This window comes from Cnephaeus nilssonii (assembly GCF_951640355.1).
Source record: "Cnephaeus nilssonii genome assembly, chromosome: 2".
In the NCBI taxonomy this organism is placed as follows: Eukaryota; Metazoa; Chordata; class Mammalia; order Chiroptera; family Vespertilionidae; genus Cnephaeus; species Cnephaeus nilssonii.
Window position 1 is genome coordinate 101884371 of NC_137073.1, and position 26186 is coordinate 101910556.

The 26186-nt window shown below is 43.5% G+C and overlaps 1 protein-coding gene across 2 annotated transcripts in view; it reads left to right on the forward strand.

Annotated features, from left to right (window-relative positions):
• CTNND2 (catenin delta 2) overlaps positions 1–26186 on the forward strand; it is a gene marked incomplete at its 3' end in the record, with an annotated part of 782663 nt that overhangs the window by 455563 nt on the left and 300914 nt on the right. For both annotated transcript variants that reach the window (XM_079800721.1, XM_079800722.1), the window contains exon 7: positions 3164–3725. In XM_079800721.1, the coding sequence (XP_079656847.1) occupies positions 3164–3725 (562 nt within the window). The remainder of the gene's footprint in view (positions 1–3163; positions 3726–26186) is intronic.

Here is a 26186-nt window from a genome sequence, read left to right on the forward strand (position 1 = left end):
CCCGGCCTGTCTTGCTATCCCCCGATTGGCCAGACCCCAGCAGCAAGCTAACCTACCAGTTGGAGCACCTGCCCCCTGGTGGTCAGTGAACATCATAGCGAGCAGTTGAGCAGCCTTAGCATATCATTAGCATAGTATGCTTTGATTGGTTGGACAAATGACCGGACACTTAGCATATTAGGCTTTTATAATGTAGGATTCTGCTACTTGGTAATAGCACCATTAATGTCTTCTAGGGTTATTATGAATATCGTATATCCACGACATAAGAAAAAGTGTTTGTTGTGTTGTAAGCAAGGGGCTGTCCTCACACCCTCTGGAATTCTTTCTCCTTGTGCTCCTGTGAGAAGACTTCACAGAAATCGCTGCCTGGGGCTCTTCTGTCCCTTGCCAGCTGGGTCCCGTGCTGCTGAACATTGCTCAGGCCCCAGGAGAGCTTCAGAAGTAAAGGAAGGCAGAAGCTGACAGCCTGCACCTTAGCAAGTGCTTCCCAGACCAGCAGCAGCTGCTAGAAATGCAGACACTCAGTCCCACTCCATCCCCTGCGTCACAGTCTCTTCTAGCTCAGTGGCTTGCAGACTTTAGGGATCCCCAAAATCCCTGTGATCCGGAGAACTTGCTAAAAGGCACTCCCTTGGGCCCCCTCCCTTCTGAGTTTCTGAGTCAGTAAAGAGGGAGTGATGCCAGTGCTGCTCTGGATGTGAGCTGCTGGAACAAGGACCACACTTGGAAAACCACTGCCCTAGGGATAACTCTTTCTCACATTCGGTTGCAAGTTGGAATCACCTGGTGAGCTTCCAAAAAGCCTGATGGGTAAGCCCCACCTCCAGAGATTCTGAGCTGAATGGCTCGCGTACAGCATGGATACTGAGACTTCTTCAAAAGCTCCCCTGGCGATTATAACGTGCAGCCAGGTTTGAGAAGCCCAATCTGTACATTTCATGCTCAGAACTTCTACCGGGAGGAAAGCAAGAATTGGGTCTAAGCACCCCCATGACTCTGGATGCTGCTGGAATATATCTCGGGGGTTCAGGGTAAGCTCAGCAGTTCTGCACAGCTCCTCCACCTTCCTCTGCGCAGTAAAGCCCTCATTGCCAAAGCCTCGGGACCAGCTTTACTAACAGTTTTTTCATTCACTCTGTCAACATTCGTGGCATCTCTGCTATGAATCAGTCTTTGCTCTAGTTTCTGGAGACACATCATTGAACAAATCATGGAGCTTACATTTACTTCCCACCGACTGTTAAACTCAAAATACGTGCTCTGTGGTGTGAGAGGAGAATCAGACTGAACAGAGGACTGGTAAATATAGATTTTATTCAGAAATAAACGATTGCATTCGAGGAAAGAGACCTCAGTCTAGACTGGGTTCAATTGCGAATATAACATTAAAAAATGGGAACTTATAGCTGAAGACCAGGGCGGGGTCAGTGGGCAGAACTAAGGAAACACCATGGGGAAGGGTTTCTGGTTAAACTGACCCGACAGGATGCTTGCTGAAGGCAGGCCTGGGTGCTGAGATGCCACCTGGGGACGGTGGCGGATGAGGAACTCTGTCTGATATGGAGGGTGATCGGACATGGGGGAAGAAGAAGGGATTCTGTAGGGTGCTTGCTAAAACTGTGCAATGCAGAGATGAGCACAGGGCCTCATTCAAAACAGAGGCGCTTGACTAGAGTTTGCTCAAGGAGAGAATCGTTATCAGTGGGGGAGGGGGGAAGAGAGAGAAACTTACACATACATACATATCAAATATGTATATTATATGTAAATAAATACACACACACCCCTCACATGGAGAATGTCTTTCAACAGTTTGATTCCCTGTCTTTCCATGCAGCTCTTACTAGAGGATTTTGATGTTGCTCAGTGAATTCCCTCAGCTTTCCGCAGGAGTCTGACATCCCAGATAAAATTTGGAATGCTGTGGATGTGGGGATGGAAGAACCCAGTCTGTTATTTGCCAGTTGCCATTCCAAAACGGGTGGAGAGGCATCATTGAAACTTTTAATGGGTAGCATCTGTTCAGTCTCTCCCACCCTTCCCTTCATCTCGTCAGCTTCCTCCTCCCCACCCAATTCCCAGCCCTAGTTTCAAAGCCTTCCTTCCCAGCACCTCTCTTTCTGTGTGTACATTCCAACCCGACTTTTCACACCAGCCAGCTCTCAGAAACCTCTCTGCTCCTCGGGGAAGCCGGGATCATCCCAGACCTCCTGCCCAGAAGTGGTTGACAATGTAGTGTTTTCATTCGAATGCAAATGTGTCTCTGGATGAGATTCAAGGAAAGTGATTTCCCCTCCAACTGTCTCCGCCCCAGCCCTTGTGGTCTTTTGTGTTCTTGTATATAAAGGGGGACCACTGACTTTTCAATGTGAAGACACAGCTGCAGGGGGCTCTTAAAAGTGAGCTACAGAGAGAGAGAGAGAGAGAGAGAGAGATGCGGAACGATTTGGAGCCCAGGATTAAAATCTAGAAAAGGGAGGCTTTTTTAGTCTTCTCATTTGCAATTGCTCCGATTCCTCTAGAAGTGTGTTGTGTGTTTCATCCCACTGAAAGACCAAGCGTATTCATTGCAAAATAATACTTTCCCCTCCTTTTAATTTTCTTATCCAAAAAAGAATCCGCGCGCGACCCTGGCACAGAATAAACTCTAGGCAGTGTGCTCTCCTTGCTGTTCTCCAGATGAAGGATGCAGCTTGGCCAGTTTCGGGGGCAGAAACTGTCTACAGTGGAATGCCCCTGGGGGTGGAGGGAAAGATTTAATGCCTGAATTTCTCGTTAAAACTAACAAATCGTGATTGCCCTCAAGTAGCTCACGGTGGCCCTGTTGGGTGACCTTTTAAAATCCTCATGTGACTACTGCGATGCCTCGCTTATTCCAGGAACAGCTTAGCTCCATAAGCAGACTTCTGTCCCATTTACCACACCTGATGCCACTGTCAGCCGCCTTTGCTAGTTGGTTTTTTTTTTCGTTTTTTTTTTTCTTTCTGTTGGAGAAACACCTGCCTGACGCTGGAGGGCCTTCGGGATCCCACACTCAGTGGTGCTCTCAGGCGGCTGGGCGCCCCGCGTCCCTCCCTCGCCGGGCGGGGGCCGGGCTGGGCGGGCGGGGCGCCGAGCTTCCCCGGCTAAACGCGCGTGTTCTCTGCTCTCCCGCGCACAGGGCACCACGAGCCGCGCGGGGCACCTGCCGGGGCCCGAGCCCGCGCCGCCGCCGCCGCCGCCGCCGCCGCCGCCGCGGGAGCCGTTCGCGCCCAGCCTGGGCAGCGCCTTCCACCTGCCGGACGCGCCGCCCGCCGCGCTCTACTACTCCAGCTCCACGCTGCCCGCGCCGCCGCGCGGGGGCTCCCCGCTGGCCGGCCCGCAGGGCGGCTCGCCCACCAAGCTGCAGCGCGGGGGCTCGGCCCCCGAGGGCGCCGCCTACGCCGCGCCGCGCGGCTCCTCGCCCAAGCAGTCGCCCAGCCGCCTGGCCAAGTCCTACAGCACCAGCTCGCCCATCAACATCGTCGTGTCCTCGGCCGGCCTGTCCCCGATCCGCGTGACCTCGCCCCCCACCGTGCAGTCCACCATCTCCTCCTCGCCCATCCACCAGCTGAGCTCCACCATCGGCACTTACGCCACCCTGTCGCCCACCAAGCGCCTGGTCCACGCGTCCGACCAGTACAGCAAGCACTCGCAGGAGCTGTATGCCACCGCCACCCTCCAGAGGCCGGGCAGCCTGGCAGGTAAACGGCTCGCTGCCCGCCTTCCCTGGCTCCGCCATGGGGGGCACCTGGGCACATTGTGGGGTGGCTGGTGTGCAGGATGGAGACAGGCAGCTGGGTCTGAGCAATACTCATGCTGGGCCTGTCTGTGGGCCAGGGTCCAGCATCTGTAGGGCGTCCCTGGGCTATGTGAGGATCTAAACTGAAATAGGCTGCTTCTTTTTAAAAAGTAATGCAGTCTCTCAAACGAATTCCTCCCCCCATCAGAAGATTTAGACATTCGTAAAACTAAGTCAAATTTAATGAGGAATCACATAGACCTGTTGATTGTATCCAGAAAAAGACCAAAGCAAGTAAAACTCATCTTATTTATATGATTACCTATAGTGATCTACACTTAGAAGAAAGTATTGGATTTTCCCCAAAGTAGACATTCAGTTTACATTGATTTCAATAGTAGTGAAAAAAGTAACCGAGGATGAATTGCCTTGAAATTTTACTACTTGGTTATGGCTGGAATTTATTGTATTTTGTCTAAATTTAGTCACTGAGAAAAGTAAAGGACTCCCCCACACCTGTCAGTGAATTTACACGGGGGAAGGGTGACAATAATGAAGTCCCTTGAATTTGTACTTGTTTATTATAGGGAATGAGGGGCTGGGCTGGACGGGGGTTGGGAAAGAAAGCTGCTTTTCCCTGCCCATACAGAGTAGGTCACATGTCTGTGGTTGGTCCTTCTGTCCATCAGAAACCAGGCTGAGCAGGTGACTCTGCTGGTAAGCAGCATATGTTCAGCTAAACCAGACATGATGATTGAAAAACTAATGTGCTGTCCCCCAAACACCTGACAACTCACCTGGATTTATTGGCAACTCTTTTCTTCTTATGAAAGTACTAGGGGCCCAGTGCACGAATTCATGCATCTTGAAAGGAACTGTGGGCCGTGAGGCTGCGGTGGGCACAGGGGCGGGTCTTGGCTCATCCTTCACGCCCCTGCCAGGCCCCTTCCGCCACAGCTCCTGGTCCCCTGTCTGCCAACAGCCCTGCTCCTGCCACCACTGCTCCCACGCGCTGACGGTGCCAGACCTGCTCACACCCGCTGACGGGCGAGGAGCCATTGGGGCCAGCGCCAGCAGCGGGTGCGAGCGGGGCCTGCACCATCAGCAGGTGCGAGTGGCGGCTGCTGCCCCCATTGCCCCTCAGGAGCAGGGGGAGGTGGAGAAGCCCTCAGGGGCTATTGGGACTGGCGCCGGGCGCCAGCAGTGGGTGCGAGCAGCGGTGCCAGCTACAGGTGCAAGCGGGGCTGGCGCTGACAGTGGGTATGAGAGTCGGCTGCGGCCCTGATCGCCCCTCAGGAGCAGGGGTGTGGAGAGGCCTTGAGGGGCGATCGGAGCCTGCAGCCGCCACTGGCACCTGCTGATGGTGCTGAGTGATCGGGGCCAGCACCAGGCGCCGGGTGTCAGCAGTGGTGTGAGAGTGGCTGGCACCAGCTGCAGGTGCAAGCGCCAGGCAGGACTGCGGCGCGCGGGAGCAAAGAATTTTCAGTAACCACCAGAGGCTTGCCCCGATGACAGCAACCGGCTCCCCGCCTTGGTCTGGCAACCCCACTCATCTACTCCACCATTCCGTCATGGCCGCCACTGCCATGTTCTGCACTCTGCCGCCTGCTGCTGACGCCCGCCATGTTCCACGCACTCCCCCTGGTGGTCAGCGCATGTCATAGTGACTGGTTGTTTGGTTGATCGGTTGTTCCACTGTTCGGTCTATTTGCATATTAGGGTTTTATATAGAGAGACTAGAGGCCTGGTGCATGAAATCCATGCACTGGGGAAGGGTCCCTCAGCTCGACCTGCGCCCTCTCACAGTCCGGGAGCCCTCGATCCTTACTGCCCACCTGCTCGTGGCTCCTTACCACTCAGCTCACTGCTCCTTAGCGCTGCTGCAGAGGCAGGAGAGGCTGCCGCCACCACCGCTGCACTGGCCAGCCATGAGCCCGGCTTCTGGCTGAGCGGCACTCCCCCTGTGGGAGTGCACTGACCACCAGGCGGCAGCTCTGAGCGTCTTCCCCCTGGTGGTCAGCGCGCAGCATAGCGACCAGTCATTCTGGTCATTCCGCCATAACAGTCACTTAGGCTTTTATTATATAGATTAGGTAATTGTGTCACTCTAGTAACAGATGCTGTGTTTATAAGTTTCCTTTCGTGATGTAAATAAATGACTATGAAGATACCCTATATAATAAAGTGCTAATATGCTAATTAGACCGGACAGTGGAACGACCTTCCAGAATGACCTTCTGGAATGACCAGTGGGCGGAGAGTGGGGCTCTGAGGTAGCTGGGGCTGCAAGGGCATGGCAGCCATGGCTGCGAGGGCCGAGCCCCTTGGAGAATTTCGTGCATTGAGCCTCTCATATAAAATAAAGAAAGGAACCTGGTGCATACATGAAGCAGGTGTCCAAGGGTGTCTTTCATTTCACACAGTAATTGCTGGAAAGTACTGGTGTGACATAACAGGGTGAAGGTGGCAATTCCCCTGCCCCCAGTTATGCTAAGTGTGTTTACTGAAGTGAACATAGTGTTCTCTCTCACTCACTCCTTCTTTCTCTTTAATAGAATTTTGGAGGTAGACCATTATTATTTTTTTTAATTTCTTAATTGATTGACCATTATTAATGCCATCCCGCTACTAGTACCAAAATATCTGTAAGGCAGGAAGTAAGAAGCACTCTGGTTGGAAGAGAAGGCTAGGAGACATGTATGGAAACTTTGTTTTATAGTTTACAAATAACTAGATCATGTCAAAGGGTGGGGAACTGGTGGAGCTCTAGGGAGACTAAAGCTCCATGACATCCTTCCCATCCACCACGGAGAAGAGGAAACTGAGGCGCAAAGAGTCCAGGTGACTTGGTAAAGGTTGTTTCATTGCCTTAGCTTCCAGCTCTGTCCCACGGGTTATACATGCTAAATGTGTGCATATTCTGTATTATTTTAGTAAGAATAGTGAGAGTGGTCTGGTGGAGAGGTTGGGAGTGTGCCAATGGAGCAGACCCATAGCTTCTTATTATATCATGAATTAAGGAAACGGTTGTAAAACTAAGTACGTTGTGAAAACTGATCCCACGCTAGTATCTAGAGTGAATGTTTCTGAGGGTCTGATTTGTGTGTGTGTGTGTGTGTGTGTGTGTGTGTGTGTGTGTGTGTGTTTGCATGTGTATGTGTGGGTTGGGAGGCAGTGTAGAAGGCTTTGGCTAGAAAGAGAAGTGCAGTTGGTCAGCACAGTCCCTTGTGCCTTCTCTTCCCTCCCCATTTCCATCTCTTCCTCGGATTCTCGGACCATATTTCATTTTTGCTACCTGGTGAAAAAAATCAACTTGGCATCTAACATTTTTAATTTTAGAGCTTCAGTGAACACTTTCAATGTTTGAAATACTTTGTTTAAAATGCATGCTTTTAAATGTTCATTTAAAGATTCGTTTTATATAAATTGCTGCTGGTGGTTATGAGTTTAAAATTCCAGGGTGGAGCAAAAATAGATTTACAGTCATAAGTACACAAAACAGAGTTTATTCTTGTATTATTATTTATTCTTGTATTATTTTCTATATGAACAACTGTAAACCTACTGTGGCCCCACCTTATATTTTATAACTCCACCTAAATACTTGGGTTGCATAAGATCAGATGCCCCATTTAGAAATTAGAAAACTCTGGCCCAGGAAAGGTGTGGGGACAGACTCATGTTTGTGAGAGACCAGGAATATTGTACCTTATGGACTCCTTGCCTAAATCGGGGTGCCTGAGAGCATTCCAGATGTCATAAACGTTGGAGCCGCCTTGTTTGCTAATTGAAAGTACTGTTAAAGTCAAAACTGAAAAATAGCTTTTAGATTTTCAAGGCTGTGACTTTGTAGATTTGTCACTGATAACTAGGACATATAAGTATGGAATAGGTAGTGACTTTCACTTTTGAATGAATTAATTCCATAATTATTTATTAAGCACCTCTGATTTACTGGCACTGATTTAGAGCTTAGAGAATAGTGATCAATATCAACCAATATCTCTGAGCTTGTTTCAAATGGAGAAGACAAAATAATCAAGGTAAATATTTGTTTAATATATTTTTATTGATTTCAGAGGAAGGGAGTGGGAGAGAGAGAGATAGAAACATCAATAATGAGAAAGAATCATTTATCGACTGCCTCCTGCATGCCCCCTACTGGGGATTGAGCCCACAACCCAGGCATGTGCTCAGACCAGGAATCAAACCGTGACCTTCTGGTTCATAGGTCAATACTCAACCACTGAGCCATGTCAGCCAGGCAAGGTAAATATTTTTGATAGAGTGGCTAGGGAAAGCTCTAATTGGAAGGTACTTTGAAGTCAGTAGGGAAGGATGTCAGGGAGCCGGCAATATCAATATCTAGGGGAAGGGCATTCTGAATAAAAGGAACAGACATGCTAGGCTGGCAAATAGGGGCATGTCTGATATGTTTGCAGGACAGCAAGGAGAGTGTATCTAGAGAAAGAGGGCAAAGAAATGACATGAGGTCAGTGAACTGACCAGCAAGGAAGGTCTTGTAAGTTTGATGAGGACTTGAGGATGCTGGCTGTGCTAAATCCATGGGAGCCATTGAAGATTTCGGCAGAGGAGTGACATAATCTGACTTAGTGTATATAACAATCACCCTGGGTGCTTGTAGAGAATACACTGTTGGGGGTTAAGGGCAAAAGCATGAATACCAGTTAGGGGTTATGGCAGTAATCTAAGCAAGAAATGATTATGATGTGGGCCAGGATGGTGGCATTGAAGGTTATGAAAAGCCATGTAATTCTGGGTGTACATGTATGGTAGAGCCCACTGGATTTTATCACAGACTAGGCGATGATGATAAGAGAAAGAGGACTAAGGCTGTCACTGAACCAACAACCAGAAGAATGGAGTCACCACTGACTGAGACCGGTGTGCTGCAGAGGGATCTGGTTGGGTTTGGGGACAGTGTTTATAAATATTAAGATTTTGGTTTTGGACATGGGGTACCTATCAGAATCAAAATGCACATGTGAAGTGTACAGTTGGATGTGCAAGTCAGAGTTCAGGGGAGAATCTCAGGCTGGTGATAAAAATTAGGGAGTGGAGCCATCATCAGGTAGATAGTATTTAAGACCAGGAGTCTAGAAGAAATTACCCTGGGAAGTAAGTATGGAGAGAAGAGGTCCAAGGACTGAGCCCTAGTGCCTCCCACAAATGTATCGGTCTGATAGTTGAGAAGGTCAGTGTCATTTCTTAGAAGCCAAAAGAACAGCATGTCACAATCAACTATGTCCAGTACAGTTAAAAAAGTCAAGACAAAGGAAGACTGTTGGCTGACACTGGTTTAGCAGAGTGTATTCATTGGCGAGTTTGAACGAGTAGTTTCAGTGAAGGGTAGGGGTGAAATCTTACTGGAAGTGGGAATCCAAGAGAGAATGGGAGGAGAAAACTAGAGATCAAAAACATGCATAATGTTTTCAAGAAGTGGTTCTTGTTTAGCTGCAAATATTTCCAAAGGTGTGGCAGTTCCATTTGAGGATTTTAGGTCATCAGTTATGTGGTGAAGAACATACACCCACACGTTCCACTAGACCAGTGGTCGGCAAACTCATTAGTCAACAGAGCCAAATATCAACAGTACAACGATTGAAATTTCTTTTGAGAGCCATTTTTTTTTTAAAACTTAAACTTCTTCTAATGCCACTTCTTCAAAATAGACTCGCCCAGGCCGTGGTATTTTGTGGAAGAGCCACACTCAAGGGGCCAAAGAGCTGCATGTGGCTCGCGAGCCGCAGTTTGCCGACCACTGCACTAGACCTTCTTGATGGCCAAGCTTTCTAAAGTCCTGCCAGTGATCTCAGAGTTCCACCTCTGTGGAAAACAGCACACTTCAGAGTCAACCTAGAACAGTATAATTTCTCAGATGTTAAGTCCTCAGACTCCAAAGATCTCTTAGAATTTTTTCTTTCTTTCTTTAGATTGTCTTTTTTCATCCTATAGTGATGCCTTTGTGGAAACCCAGCTCTGCCTTCCTGTTGGAGGCCCCTAACCTTAGGTGCATTACTTGCCTGCTTAAAATTGTTCCTTTATCTAGGTTTTTACAATAATATGTATCTCACAATGTCAGAAATATATAAGGAAATACATATAAAATTCTAGTACATTGGCCAGCTCAATAAAAGATAACTCCTATTACTTAATAATACCTGCCATACTAACTTGGATGTGCAAGGAAGAGGTCATTTGTTTTTGTTTCAGACACAAAGCAGGTCTTTTGAGTCCCCAAACATGCCAGTGTCTGTGTTGGGCATACAAAGATGAGTGAAGGATAACCCTTACCCTCAAGAGACCTAGTTGGTAATGGATATAAGAACAGACGGTTTGAAAGCCAGTGCTCGGGTGAGACAGGTTGGTTACTATGGGAACATGCTAGAGGGGCCTGTTATAGTGGGGATCAGATGTGTGCTGCAAATGCCTCCTTAGTGCGGTGGCTCCAGGGCTAAACACTATCAATGGAACTAGTAAGAAAAGGTAGCTGCAGCAAAGCCAAAGAGTAGAGAAGGGGTGTGATGAAGGGTGCGGTGGAAAGGTGTAGGGGTGGTCAGCAGATCAGGCTTTCTTGAGGCAGAAGTGAGTGATGGGCTTGGGAGTGGAGATAAGGGAGGAGATGAATGGTAAAGGGTTTATAGTTTCACCCTTCCAGCAGAGGACTGACCTGATCATATTAGAAACTTCATTCTGGCTGTGCGGAGAAGGGATTTTCAGTGAAAAAAATAGGCAGGGAAACACCTAGAAAGGCATTTGAAGAGTCCTTCCCTGCTCCCAGATCTAGTTATTAAAACTTTCACCCATTTATTTTGAAATGTGACACTTCAAAAATTATCACTCATAAATAGTACAGGAAGAAGAAGGCTAGATAAATGACATAAGTAGTTTTAACATTTTTCTCCTGACAAATAGGCTGTTTAATTTTATTGTTTATAAATTAAAAGTTAAATGTATTCATTTTATTCACAATGAGTAAAATTAGGTAAAAGAAAATAATTGTGATGTAAAGCATTTGCAAATGCCAGGCATTGTGCCAGACACTTATCAAACTATCTCATGTTGTCTCCAGTAATTTAATGTACAATTTTCAGCCCTATTATACAGATTCAAAAACTGAGACTGATGGGTGATAAGTTTCTTGCCAAAAGTTATGTGTCTGGATCACAGAGATGTGATTTGAACCTAGATTACTTTGAGTCCATCTTCTCTATATCTTAAATATACATGATATGTGGGTAGAAAGTATATTTTGTGTTATTGAAGAAAAACACCAAGAATGTAAAAATGTAATATACGTTTTTAACTTTTGTAAATGACTAGTGATTTTAAAGAAAGCAAAAGTTTGCCTACCATATGGCAACCTTGCTAATTAAAATGAGGTTAACAGGCTTTCATCATTCTATCGCATATAACTTAACAGTACCAATTCTTGTTCACTTCTGTAAGAAAAATAGCATGATCCTTCCCTTTTCTGGCTTAGAGCAAAATTAATCCCATTAAAAATAGAAATCTGAGTTATAAATATGCATTAAAGTTAAGTCAAACATCACAAGCATATTTTGAGGCAAACATGAAATGGATTAAATGTAGATTTGTACATTTAATGATTGCAAAGAAAATTGACCTAATATGGAGAGGAATTTAGTCAAGGCGTGTCCACCTTGTACCTTAGCCAGATGGACATAAAACTCAGTATTTTGAGTGGATCACACATTATAAACACCAAATTTCACATATTTGCAGATTTCAGACTTATTTTTTCTTATAGTGCTGCCAGGTGCACCTGTTATAAGAAAGAAAAAGGGAAAAAATAAAAAGCCTAATCCTAGAATAAAGCTTTGCGATCTCTGGTGGCAGGTTCTCAAAGGAAACAAGAAGTCTTCCCAGATAATGAGCCAGTTTGTTTAACACACAGCACTTGAGATATGGTCAGAATGCAACACGATATGGGGCTTCCACTCCTCCTTTACATTGCATTTCCTGAAGGTGAAATTTGCCTGCAGGGCACAAATGCTTGATCAGTTCTTGTGAACCTCCTGCTCACCCAGAAGTAAAAAATAAAATAAAATGAAGCCATAGTTTAGACCTGCTAATTAGAATGTGATCAACCAGTGAAATCAATCCACACTTTAATCTTCTTTCAAAGGTTGTTAAAAAAGCTGATTCTCCACCAGAATTTCCGGGTCTTTTGAACTAGACCCCTCCCCCAACCTCAGAAGCTCTATGGCATTGCACAGAGGCTGTGCCTCACAGCCCTGGCTCCTTCCCCCTGTGCTCTTGCTATCCTGTAGATCAACAAGAAGCTTGAGAAGTGCAGGTCTATTCCCATACATGGACCCTTTCCTGCTTCCACCATCAAAGTGAACATTCCTTCAGCCTTTTGCCCCCTAGATTCTGGGACCCCATTTTATAGCAGAGAACCCTCCTCCGAGTGGCCCCATGGAAGCCCCCTATCTCCAGGCTCTCCCTACCGAGAGCATGGATACTGCGATCTCTTCGGCACACCTCCTCTGCACCTGCTGACTCCTGTCTAACAGCCTCCATCTGCTCAGCGACCCAGCACTCCCAGAAACGGTGACCAGGCATTCCTTTGTAGTCACTTTACACAGCATCTCATGCCCAGTTCTATTGGTATCTGATTTCCGTCCAGTTGTGTTTGGGTCAGACTGCAGCAGCGAAAGGCTGTTTTAACATCTGGTTACAGTAAGCTGGTGGCTGCTTCTGAAACTCAATATTTGGGATGCTAGATGGCCCCAGAGGCCTTCCTGATGTCTTTCTTTTTTGTTGATTCACAGAAATTAATACCTCCCCTTCCCTGCCTACCATATGGCAACCTTGCTAATTAAAATGAGGTAACCAGGCTTTCTTTTGTCCCGGGTTTTATTTTGGTAGGAAAATGGTATTTTTATGTAGAACTCAACCAAAGCTTTTGCAATATTATTGATACTTATACGATATTGATCATGCTTAACTAGGAAATGTAAATTTAAAAATGAAACCGTATCTTGGGCAAGAGTTCAAGATGGCATAGTCTGACCACTCATGTCCCCTCTGTCTCAGACATCTTCCCTATGTCTCAGACCCCTTGAAAAATAACATACAGGATTGCAACCGAGAATGACATCACAAAAAAGACAAGAACACAGAGGCCCGAGGCCAGGGGGGTGGGTGTCACCGACAAGCCTTTTTAGGAACTTTCTAGAAAGCAAAGTAGATAGGAGTGGTAAGCAATTAAAAATGTCCAAGTTTCTCCCAAGAATCGGCTCTGTCAGCACAGCGGAGGTGGACTGGCTGTCTTCAGTGAATCCTTGGACAGGCTCAAGGGTCAGAGTTGAGCTGAGGGACTGGGAGAGAAGAGAGGCCTCAAGATGAAGGGATCCATTGAAAGCCAGGGCTCCAGGCATTTCTAAGTTGGCTGCCTCCTCCCACACATGTCCCCTCTCTCCTACCAAGATGTTGCCATGTAGCCCATGCCTACTCCAAGGCGAAGAACAGGGATTGACTATTGAAGAAACTGAACAATCTGTCTGAGAAAGTAGACTTTGGTTGTGGCTGCCCATGGCCTACTACAGTCTATTTCATACCGTTCTGCGGGCAGTTAGCTGGCAGGTGGCTCAGGATTGCCCCTGACCTTCTCTTTCAGAAGGAAAGTGCCAGCCTGGATGTCCCACCCTCCTGTCCCAAATTCTCCCTCAGGGACGCATAATGGGAAACATTTGCATTTAGAAATGGGAATACTTCTCTTTAGATTGTAGCACAAGAAGAAGCTACCTCCAGGATTTTCTTTCTCAAATATGATACGTTATAGTAGGGATTATTGAGGAATTCGGGAGAATTAGAAGCCTGAAAAAAAAAATAGAAAAAAATGAAATGGGCCTCAGCAGAAATAGAGATAACTAACAGAATAAAAGAGATTAAAAGAAACAACAATAAGTTTAGGTTAAGTACTAAGAAGGATTTAAGATCTTGTGTTTATTAAGTAAGAACTAGCATGATAGGTAAAAGGATCAAATAACAAGAAAATATTTTCTAAGCCACAAAAATATAACTACCCAAATTAAAGATTTTATAGAAGGACTGGAAAATAGTCAAGGAAATCACTGGGAAGGGAGAACATAAAGGGGAAAAGACAGAAAATATCAGAATGATGCAGTAAGCCTTGCAGGACAAATCCAAGAGATCTAACATTACTAGAGTCACAGAAAGAGACTGTAGAGAAACAAGTTATCAATGAAGTAATACGGGAAAATTCCTCAGAGCTGAGGGACCTGTGCCTTCATAAGAAATACCCTATGCCTGGAATAAAAAGTAATTCATAGTCTACATCACGAAATTTGAAAGCACCAACATAAGAATACCCTAGCACCCTTGGGGAGAAATAAAACAGACGCCACCTGACTTGCAGTAGTGATACTACATGATAAAGAGCAACCCAGTGATGCTCTCAGAATTCTGGGGTAAAATAACTTTCAACCCAAAATCTATATGTAGCTAAATTATCCATCATCATAAAGGGAGGACCAAATAATTTCAGATTCACAAATATTCATAAAATCTACCTCCTGTGTATCCTTCCCTAGAAAGTTACAACACTTGATGTATTCTAGCTATATAAGGGCATGAAATGAGAAACATGGTACCCAGGACACAATGAACATGACTAGAATGAAGTCCCAGGGCAATGAAGAGAAGGCCCCGAGCGGGGGAAAAAAGGACAGATACATAGGAATACAGATAACTTGGCAGTAGGCTAGCAAGTAAGGAAAGGTGGGACTCAACACAAAAAGTCCAGTCATGAATGCAGGCATAAGTCTGAAAGAATCTAGGTCATTTCAATATATAAGGGCAGAATAATTAAAATAATGAGTAGGAATAATGAAATTAATTGTGGATGAAGAAGAAAGAATTGTGTTGTATTCCATTGAGTTCAACAAAAATATAGGAAACTGTGATTAAGAGCTTGGACTTAGGAACTAAACAGACAGTATTTCTAAGAGTAATGTCCAAGATTTTACTGCCTATGTTTTCTTCTATGAGTTTTATGGTTTCACATGTTATATTTAAGTATTTAATCTATTTTGAGTTTATTATTGTATATGGCATGAGAAGATGGTCTAGTTTCTTTTCTCTTCTTCTTCTTCTTCTTCTTCTTCTTCTTCTTCTTCTTCTTCTTCTTCTTCTTCTTCTTCTTCTTCTTCTTCTTCTTCTTCTTCTTCTTCTTTTTTTGCGTGTATCTGTCCAATTTCCCCAGGACCATTTATTGAATAGACTGTCCTTGTCCCATTGTATGTTCTTGCTATCTTTGTCATAGATTGACCTCATAGGTGTTGGTTTATTTCTGTGCTTCCTATTTGCTTCCATTGATCTATGTGTCTGTTTTCATGCCAGTCTTATGCTGCTTTTGATTACTATAGCCTTGTAGTACAGTTTGATATCAGATAGTGTGATACCACCCACTTTGTTATTATTTTTCAAGATTCCTTTTGCTATTTGGGGTCTTATGTGTTTCCATAAGAATATTTAGATTATTTGTTCTGATTTTGTGAAATGTGCCATTGGTATTTTGATGAGAATTGCATTGAATCTATAGATTTCTTTGGGTGGTATAGACATTTAAATTTTGTTAATTCTTCCTGTACATGGGCACAGTATACGATTCTATTTATTAGCATCTTGTTCAATTTCTTTCTTCAGTGTATCTTAATCTTCTGAATATAGGTCTCTTACCTCCTTGGTTAAATTTGTTCCTTGGTATTTTTTATTTTTGATGCAGTTGTAAATGGGATTTTTTCTTAGTTTTCCTTTCTGATAGTTTATTATTGGTGTATAAAAATGCAACTGATTTCTGAATATTAATTTTCTATCCTGCGGCTTTTAAACATTTTTTTAAATTTTTATCAAAGTACCTGGGATTGTGTGGAGACCAACTGTTTTAGCAGATGTACAAATAACCTTAAATAATAACTTAAAATTTCTCAAAATGGAGTTAATTTGCAATTAAGCCTACATTAGAATTTTTCTACACTATCTTTAACCAAGGTGCATCTTGTAATTTTTACTACAAAATTATTTGTCATATATTTAGTCCATATTTTATGTCATACATATGTGTAGATAGATAGGTAGATAGAGACGTAGATACAGGGTGGGGCAAAAGTAGATTTACAGTTGTTCGTATGGAAAATAATACAATAATTAATAAATAATAATACAAGGATAAACACTTTTTGCATACTTACAACTGTAAACCTAATTTTGCCCCACTGTATGTGCGCGTGCGCATGTGCGCCCACTCACACATTTGCTATGGAAAAACTAAAGTGAAAAGTCTAAAATTTATGAAGGCTAATCACAAATGGATCAATTTGTATTTATTGTGCTGTGCATTAATTAGCAAAGCACTAACTGCCTTTGACACAAAGAAGGTATCTTGAATTTTCCTATAATCAAAAGAGGCAGGGCATTTGAATAAGTGGGCACATGGGCTCCCCAAGGGCAGCTGAGACCCCTGCATATTTCAGAACTCCTCATCACTCCTTCCCTAGTAGATAGTCAATAAATATTTCTGACTGACTATTGTAAAGTAGCTGGTGGGTAAAGTGTTATATCCCCCTGAGAACCGCAAGTCATCTGTAGTACAGGGAGAAGCATGGACACAGAAGGACCAGGTTCTCCCCAAAGTGATGAAAACATTAAAAAGTTACCAACAGCTACCAGAAAGACTTGGTTCAGAGGGATAGAAAATGTGTAAGGTAAAGTGTCTTCTCCCTCACCTCTGAGTTTCTCAGTTCTTTGGAACCTGGCTTCCTATATGGTTTAGGTCTGAGTTGTAGGACTAATAGAGGCCTACACAGCGGTCCATGGACTATCATAGGCTCACCTGTGGAGTTAGCAGCTCGCTGTAGTGTAGTGCTAGAGATTATAAAGAAGTTAGTAAATTTAGAGAACATAAAACAGATGATGTCTATTCTATAGTGTCTGTATCCTGAGCACCTGCCCAGGGACAAGCAGATGGAGACTTGGTAGCAAAGGGCACCCAAAGAAAAGCATTAATGATTTTGACCCAGTGGACTTGGTGATCCCTCAAATGACTGCTTGCTATGTAAATATGTTCAAACAGACTCGATAGTGTTGATTATTCCTGTTTGGCGTCCTGGACAGTACCTGGCCCATGGGTGCTGTCATTACAGAGAAGAGCCCACACTTAACCTCAAATGATATCTGATGTCTCCTGAGGTTTCTGGCTTCATCCTTAGTTCTCCTGGAAAGGACTGGCAACATGTTAAAGAAATGGAAACCTCCTTCAGAAGATAAGCTTCTTTTTAATAATTGATGTAGAAAAGGGAAGTCAGTATGTATTTCTCTTTAGAATGAAAGTACACATACACTCATACACACACACACACACACACACACACACACACACACACACACACACACATTTGTTCAGATATGATGCCCAGAAGCAGGTAATACCACAGTCTCCTCCATGATTGAGTAAGTTAGTTGGTTGTTGTTGACATGGCCACACAAACAGCCTGCTTTACCTGGACAACCTTCTAGCAAAGCTGTAGGGTTGGTTTTGCACTGGAAGAGTCAACAGAAATTGTTCTATGTACAAGAAAAGTATCACTAGCATCATTACCATACTAGTTCAACTGGTGGTTTACTAGTAACTTCTTTGGATGAAGAAAACAGATGAAAAATGGGATAAGAGAATTATAACTACACTAGTGGCCTGGTGCATGAAATTTGTGCACTTGGGGGGGTCACCCAGCCTGGCCTGTGCCCTGTCACAGTGTGGGAGCCCCACAATCTATTGCCCCAAAGAGGTAGGCCCCGCTCCCCCATTTGGGGCTCCTCGATGGATTGCCCCAAACAGGTAGGCCAGAGCCGCATGGAGACCCGCCAGACATGCCTCCCTCGTGCTGCGCAGAGGAGGCTGGGACTCCCAGGCCTCTGCACTGCTCAGGGACCCGCCAACCCCGCCTCCTCCACACTGCACGGAGCCGCAGGACCCCCAGGCCTGGCTGAGCACAGAGCTGGGAGAAGGCGGGACTCCCAGGCAAGCTCCATGCCACGCATGCAGTGTCAAGCCCAGCCCTGCTCACCTGTGCTTGCCCACTGTGCACGTAGCCATTTTATGACGGTGTGAGGGCATCGCGCGTGAGGGTGTAATGACTACTTAGCCTTTTATTAGTAAGGATATGGTGCATTGTATGAAGAAATTATGTGTTAATAAACATAGCTGGTATTCAAATAATAATTATATATAATTCAGTTACTGATTAGATTCTAAAACACACATACACACACAAATATTAAAGCTTTAACCAGAAAAAAAATCAAGAAAAATTTTTAGTCCTCCCAGAACTGTTTATTATACAGCATAATTCCTCTCTTCTCAAACTCCTTTTTATTTGCTAAGTCTTATGTTGAATAAAAGAATAAAAATTTAATAGTGTGTTGATATAAAGAATTTATAAAATGTAAATAGAGAGGACGACTAATCTCTGAAGCAGTTTATTTGCCATTTCCCCCTATAAATTATGCTGAGGGTTAATGGTGTCTTTTTCTTTTGAAATTACCACCAAGGCCATGTTGTGGGTGTTGGTGAAACATATAAAGCAGTAGAAAATGAGACAGGGAGAATACTTTTTAAGTTTGCATTTTAGAAGCTAAATGTCTAATTTTTGAAAATTAGATCTTTATATTAGCTATATGTATATATTAGATATATGCAGCCTATCTATAATATATCTGATTCAATCTGAGTAAAAAGGCCTGTGTTTATGATGCCGAAATGCAAAACATCTTAGTTCACATATTTTTCAAAGTATTTGAATCTGCATATGGAGAAAACGGCATACTGAAGCCTACTTTGATCTGATAAAACCCTTCTCTTTGTTCAAACATTGACAATATCATCTGTGCCCTATGATGGGCAAAAACCACATAAACATGAATGAAAACTGAGCTTCAGTTCCTACAGCAGACAGAGCCTCTGAAAGCAGGATGGGGACTTCTGGTCCCTTGAAGAGGAAGCCTGTCTGTCTATCAGTGGAAACCTGTCTGTCTATCCTGCTGTGCATCTCTCTCTCTCTCTCTCTCTCTCTCTCTATAGAGAGAGAGAGAGAGAGAGAGAGGCCCTGTGCATGATTTAATCATGCACCTGGTGCACCAGCTGGCTGGCTGTCCGCTGGTGCACCAGGCCTTCCGAAAGCCTCCGGCGCGGCGGAGGCTTTCGAAAGGCCTTGTGCCGGAGCAGACAGACAGCCAGCTCCCCCGCTTTGGCTTTTGATCGCAGGGGAGCTGGCTGTCTATCCGCCGGTGCCCCAGGCCTTCCGAAAGCCTCCGGCAGCCATGACACAGACGCTGAGCTCGCGGCGCCAGTGGCGCCGCGAGCTCAGCGTTCTGCTGGCCCAATCAGCTACCCTGGCCACCCTGAGTCCCACCCCCTGCGCCTCCTGCTGGCCCAATCGTGGGCGTAGCGGAGTGATGGTAATTTACATATTACCATTTTATTATGTAGGATATATATATATATATATATATATATATATATATATATATATATATATTTTAAGATGGGTCAGGAGCACCTTGTTCTGGATTCCTTCCATGGAAATATCCACAATTATCCTTAGCAAATAGTTCTGGAAGTCAGACTCCAGATGTAGTGTTCCCGTATTTCACTGGTGGGTGACGGGCATTGAGAAGCAGCTGCTGAGAAATCAAATGGCACTCATTTAGTTGAATCCACCTTGTTGATAAAGAAGAGTCTCTGTGTGAATATGAGACTGGCCTTTAAAAACTCTGATAAATAATTAATAAAGCACCAAGTCATGGATTGCTCTGCTCCGGTCTTTGACGGGGACAGTAAGAAGACGGCCTGAGCCAAGCTCCTGGTTCCTTCCACCCAGGATGCTGCTGCCACAGCTGATCCCAGGGAGGAGCCGGGTTTGGGAGCAACTTTTAAATAGGAGGCCCCACCCAGCTAAAATTAACGCTCACAGATTAAACTTTCTTACAAGCTATGTCAAAAGGGTTTAGTCACAAGTCTAAAATCAAATTAGGTTGCCCTTCTGTACGAAATGATATTACAGTTCAAAATTGACCCCCCCCCTCCAATTTCTGACTCTGCTCAATGTCAGCTGAGGATTTGGGGTGCCTGGGTAGAGTGTTTCTGGGTGTCCTTTCACCTGCCTCCTCAGGACTGTCTCTCACTTGAGCGGTTGTGGTGCCACTGACATTATCTATAGAAGGACTCCTAAGAGTTCACAGAACACATGATTGTCACTGCAATGACCCCACCCTCCACTGATAGAGAAAATCAGACATTGCCTGAGAACTTGTTAAAAATGCAGACCATCAGCCCTTCCCCCAACCCGCTGAGTCAGAACCTGAATTTTAATCAGGGGAATCAGATGCAAATGGCATTTTGAGAAACACAGAAATTCATGGCTGGCATATTCAGAGCTACTCTCTACCTCCCCTGCCACAGGAAACCACAGGTGGGTATTGGGCACAGGCGCCGAACCACCCCAGTTTCCCCTGTGCGTTTCACTAGGGCCAGTGCCATCTCAGACAAGCAGGTTCCGCAGGCCCTTCTTTAACGCAGAGCCGTCCCTGAATGCTGACACAGTACACCCTTCACCGCAGCACAGGTGCAGGGCCCCATGACCTTTGACTGGAAACAAAAATGGAAATGGCCCATCCTAAGAATGCAGATAGCAGTCTCCACAGAGCTCATTAGACTCCATTACCTCTGTCTCATCACTTTCCACATGCCTGCCTGTCACAAAAGGAGCTGAACAAAAGAAGCCTGTTTTCCTAACAGCCTGGGGAGAAATGCTTGTGGTTAGAAAATAAAAGAACAAGGGGTGCCTGCTTTTATAAAGGATAAGGTCACGTGGGCACCCTTACTGCTGCATCCAGACCAGTGACTTTGGCCTTTAAATTTTTCTTACTGCGAAGTACGTGACTCTCAACAGAGTACATTATTCATTTGGTAATAGGTGTGGCGAAGCTTCATAATTATAATAAGTTATGCTGGAAACGTCATCAAGAAAGTTACAGGAACAATTCCTTCTGTTTTCGTCATTTGTCAGAGACTGTGTGAGCATGCAAGTTGCTTGTGATAGCAGCGTAGCTGTATTTCCTTAGTATAGTATATGAGAATCTGGGATTTATAAAATAGATGAAACAGGAGGGCAGGTTTGGCCTTCCAAAACAAACTTGTAGATTATTTTATATCATCAGATGGCCTGTCCCACGAAATTATTAGGCTTCCCTGCAGTTTTACCATTGAATACATGTGAATAAATCATCTCCCTTCTAAACATCAGTCTGAAATATAGCTCATAGCCTGTATGGAAAATGTGCCCATGTATTTTAACACTTATCACAACATGAGATAAGGTATCAAACTGATTTAATGAATTAATGGTCACTTGCAAATGAAATTTAGTTCATGGACTTGAGTCAGGATACATAGGGAATAATTTAAGACTAAAATTAAGTTCTGAATTAACATAGGCATAGGATGTGGATTTTGGAATGTTGATTTGAGTCAAAAGCAAAAACATCAAGAAGAAACAAAGTAAGTTTTTATTGTGGAGAGGTACTCCTCCGATCCAGGATGTGATAGTTGCCTCTCTCAGCAATTAGCACACATTTCTGATATAATAACATTAACCAAAATTGTTACATTTTGTATTTCTGAAAGTGCTTACTTGTTGATGTCATATTTCCCCCTCAATTTTAATGAAAACATATATAAAACTACGTATTTTAAGAAGCACAAAATAACTATTCAAAGCCATAAACATCACAGAAGGAAGGCCACCTACCTGCACAGGTCAGCTTCCTGGACACGTTGCTTAGTGATGGGCAGGGACCATACCCCAGAAATCAGCAAGGTTTTAGCAAGGGGAAGAGTTACAGCAGGGGTTTGTGAGGGGAAAATCTGCTTCTTTTCTAGGCTCCGCACTTTTCTATAAAAGTTCTATTTTGCCCTTCAAACATGTAATTGTGTTAATAAATATCAGGGTGCAATTTTTTAAAAAACCGAATTCCTAGAATTTACTTTGTACTTACCTTCATAGCACAGGAAATGTATAGCTCTTCGTCCGAAGACAGCTCTTTATCTCAGAAATGAGAGCGCTTATCTCTGGCGCCTGTTCACAGAGGCCTCCGTCGGCTGGCTCTGCTGGCTCACCCTGGCCACCCTGGCCTTTGGGCCCTTCTTTCCTCCTTCCATTTCTTTGCGAATGAGCATTTGAAACTGGCTCCCAAATTTGACATGAAGAGATCAATGGCATTTTTTTCTTTAAGAACCTTATATTGATATTTCTAAGTGAAAGCATGTAAAAATGTATTTCTTTGCATGCAAAGCAAGTTAATTTGCATTAAATTAGGGAGTCATCAATTATATAGTATAGAGATAAAAAAATGTGAATGGGTCATAATGAAAAACGGAACAAATTTGTTTCATTCTATTCAGTAATTTGACTTAACATAGTAGTAAATGATATTATTTGAAGAAATCAAGAACTCATAAATTGAGGGTTGTAACACATTATTTATTTATTTTAACTATGCCCGTCTCCTATCTCTACATATAATTATGAGGTGTGGGGGTGCCCATTAAACACACAGTGCCACTCCCCACTCAGGTGGACTGAGTCCAGTTCATTTGGAGGTTGTGTTCAGGAGTCACCATTTCAAAGAGTCCCCCAGAATATTCTTTGGGGAATAAACAAAGATTTGAGAATTAATCATATTCTCAGGAAAGAAAAGTCTAATGCGCGCGCGCGCGTGTATGTGTGTGTGTGTGTGTGTGTGTGTGTGTGTATTTGAGCTGAATCTTTAGTCATGAAATTCTCATGAGTTTATGTGTGATCTTCTGTTGAATATTTCAAATCCTTTTGATAAAAATGTAGTTACTGTATTGTGACATTTTGAGTTAAGAAAATATCTGTTCAGTTCTTACCTTCAACTCAGTATGAACTTATTTCTTTTACAACACGGTGTGGATTAAATAGGTTCTAATAAAATCACTTCTATAAATATTATGAAATGAATCTCTCTACAGAGGGCCTTTGCTCTGGCTACAAGTTCTCTCTGGCTGAGAACTAGGCATCATGCTGCTGTGACTCCTTCTCTGGTCCTATGAAGTTTTCTGCTGAAATGTCAGATGCTCAGAAAGAACCTCTTGACCCCACTATCAAAGCAATATACCCCCAACACTTCGTCTCCTCTCCCCTACCCTACTTAATTTTGCTTCAGCCTCTATGTCTATACCTACCTAAATGTGATCTCTTACTTATTTCCAAGGCCAGAGACCTGGTCTGTCTTAAGCACCTTGGTGTCCTCAACTCCTACAAGTTGCCTGGACACTCAGTAAATATGTGTTGAATGAATGAAAATATAGGTCAATATAGATTAACTGGTACAATAAATGATACAGGCAATATCTAGTATATAGACATTCATTTGCAAATCAAATCTAAAAAATGATAAATGTTGCCTGTTGCTTGTCAGATGCAAACAGCCTGTTGGATTCGCTCAGCCAGTGAAAATGTGGTGTTGAGGATGAGACAAGCAAGGCAGTGAGAGATACTGCAGCCTTTTCAGCTTCTTAATTATTTTCCATGTCAACAACTCCCTACAAGTCTGTTGCTGGTTTCCTACGAGATTAGCAAATGTTTGTTTGTCCTCAATGTGCAGGTTTAATTTATGCCATACCCCTTTCTAAAAGGATTCTGCCTTTTCTTGGTCATTTTAATATATCTTTCTCTTTTGGACTTAATTCATTCCTGCATTCTTTGTAATTATCCATTACAAAGCAACCCTGATGTTGTTCAAGATCATAAAAATAAACTGTATGATTTACGTTTTGTAATATTCTACAAAATTATCAAATTTTTGTCACACATTTCCGAGTTAAATCTCTGTTTTGTTTTTGATATTTTGAAGGTTTTTGTTAAAAAGTGCTTGCTTTTCTCCCAATCAAAGGATGTATTTTCATGAGATAACATAATTTGACTCTGAGGTTGAATGACAGGGGAATACCCATCGTAGGCTGTTTTAACAAGTATCCATTTTCAGACACGATCACTCTCATCTTGATCCTCCCACTATTTCATGCCATACAAATGCATGCATTAGTATCTGTATTTTTACACTGGAGGAAACCTGGGCACAGAGAGGCTCAGTGACTCCCCTTGATTCACCCAACTAGTTAGGCACAGATCTGGAGCCCAATTTATGTCTTCTTATTTCAGGTTATTTGGGCAAAATTTACTCAAGATATAGCAGTAGAATTACTACTTTTGATGCAATTTATTTTTACTTCAAACTGTTGAACATGATATATCCACACTCATAATGCCACTTTTCATTTGCAGAACTTGATGGTGAGCCATGATCTCTAGCTTCTACATAGGACTTGCTCATATAAATGGTGGTGCTGGTGTGAAGATGCCTACACAGAAACAGGGGATATCAGAGGTCTAGTGTCCTCTCCAGTGGTCCAGTCTTCCCACCCCTCTGAGCCCCTGGAGCTTGTACCTCCCTCACTGCCACAGCACTGAACCCTCCTTCCCTCTCCCCTCCCACCACCAGTGCCACAGCAGAATGACCAGGAGTGAGCAGGCGATAGAAATTTTATGACCAAAGGTAGCTTTGTACAACAGCTGTCCCGGGCCTGGTCCTACATCAATTTTCAGGTTCTCCCCTGTCCTCCAGGGCTCCTGGACCTGCAGGAGGTATGGCCCTCACAGAGCACCCTCCTGAGTCACAACCTTTCTTAGCCTGCAAACTGACCATTCATGTTCCAGATGTGGGCCCTCAAACCCATTAATTTCAGAATCACATTACAGATGAAAATTACCAATGCCTGAGCTCTCTAGATCCAAATTTTGTCTTGTGAAGAGAAGTAGGAAAAGTAAAATGATATGACAGCATTGAAAGGTGGACATTGGATGAGGTAAGCGTTGTTGAGAAAATTGGTCATAAAGCGCCCCGTAGACACAGGTATTATACCTGCATGACCTCTGCCTGCAATGGTGGGGAGCCCTTTGCTGCAGTTGGTCTGGCCTGTGGGGTCTGCTTTCCTTTCCTCTCTGGCCACTCGTGTTTCATTGCACCTTGTCATGCTGTAGTTCTGAACCCTCATCTCAGTCAAGGTGAGGCTCTCAGAATTGCTCTTCATTGCCCTGGACATCTGTGACATTTTGGACAAAGTCAGTTTCTCCAGCATTTTCCCTTGCCATGATAACATCTTTTTAGTTCCTGTCAAAGACACAAATGCTTACTAATGGTATTCTGAGCCCAGAATGCTGAGGACTTGTTGTCAAATAGACCATAATGGTGAAAGAAACTACTGCTAAAGAAAAGTACATTTTCTTTGGATCAGCAAATATATTCACCACCTCGTGAACTTTTGCAGCATATTCCCAGAAGAGGTTGTGTGAGAATTTTTTTCTTGGAATTACCCAGAATAAAATAGGTTTTGTTAGTATGGGCATTACTTGAGCCTGAATGGTAGAAAACATGAATTCCTGAACTTGCACCTTTAGCCTTTCACTCCCTGTCTCCCTTCTTTCTCCTACGTCTCTCTGTTTCTCTTGCCAATAACTGTGCCCACCCATGAGCAATTGAAAGGATCACAATGGATAGAAAGGAGTATAAACAAGGCTCCTTTTAGAAAGCCTTATCTCATTCAGTGCTATGCATAATGCTTAAGTATGCAAATGGATTTTGCACAAATGTTTCCACAGGGAAACACTATTAACTTATAGTTTTATCAAGAACATGCTAATAAAAAATACAGTATGTTGTTCAAATATTTAATAATTCTACTATTATATTTTTTCTTACTGTCAGCATATAGTAATCGTGATATCCACGAAGGTGGACTTTATTGTAAGATTCGTGTTCCTTGGTCATTGATTTCTGATTCATTGTATGCAAATGAAAATGTCCTAATGTACAGTAAATGCTTTTACTAAGAGGATTTTCACACATACCCTCAGATCATATCGACACTTAAAAGGTTAGCAGGTGCTTTCATTGTACACCCTTAGATGTTTTCAGAGGCTTAGAATAAAGAACAGTGATAAAATTACATCTCTAACTCTACTAGTGATGGATAACACACTTATTTAACTATAAAACATTTAGGCGTATGAACCCTTGAACAACACAGATTTGAAATGTATGGGTCTACTTATATGCAGCTTTTTTCATCTTGTAAACAAACAACATAAACTTATGGTATCGATAAAAGCAATACTGTAAACATATTTTTCTCTTCTGATTTTCTTCATATTTCTTCTCTAGCTTACTTTATTGTAAGAATACAATATATAATACATGAAAACATGCAAAATAT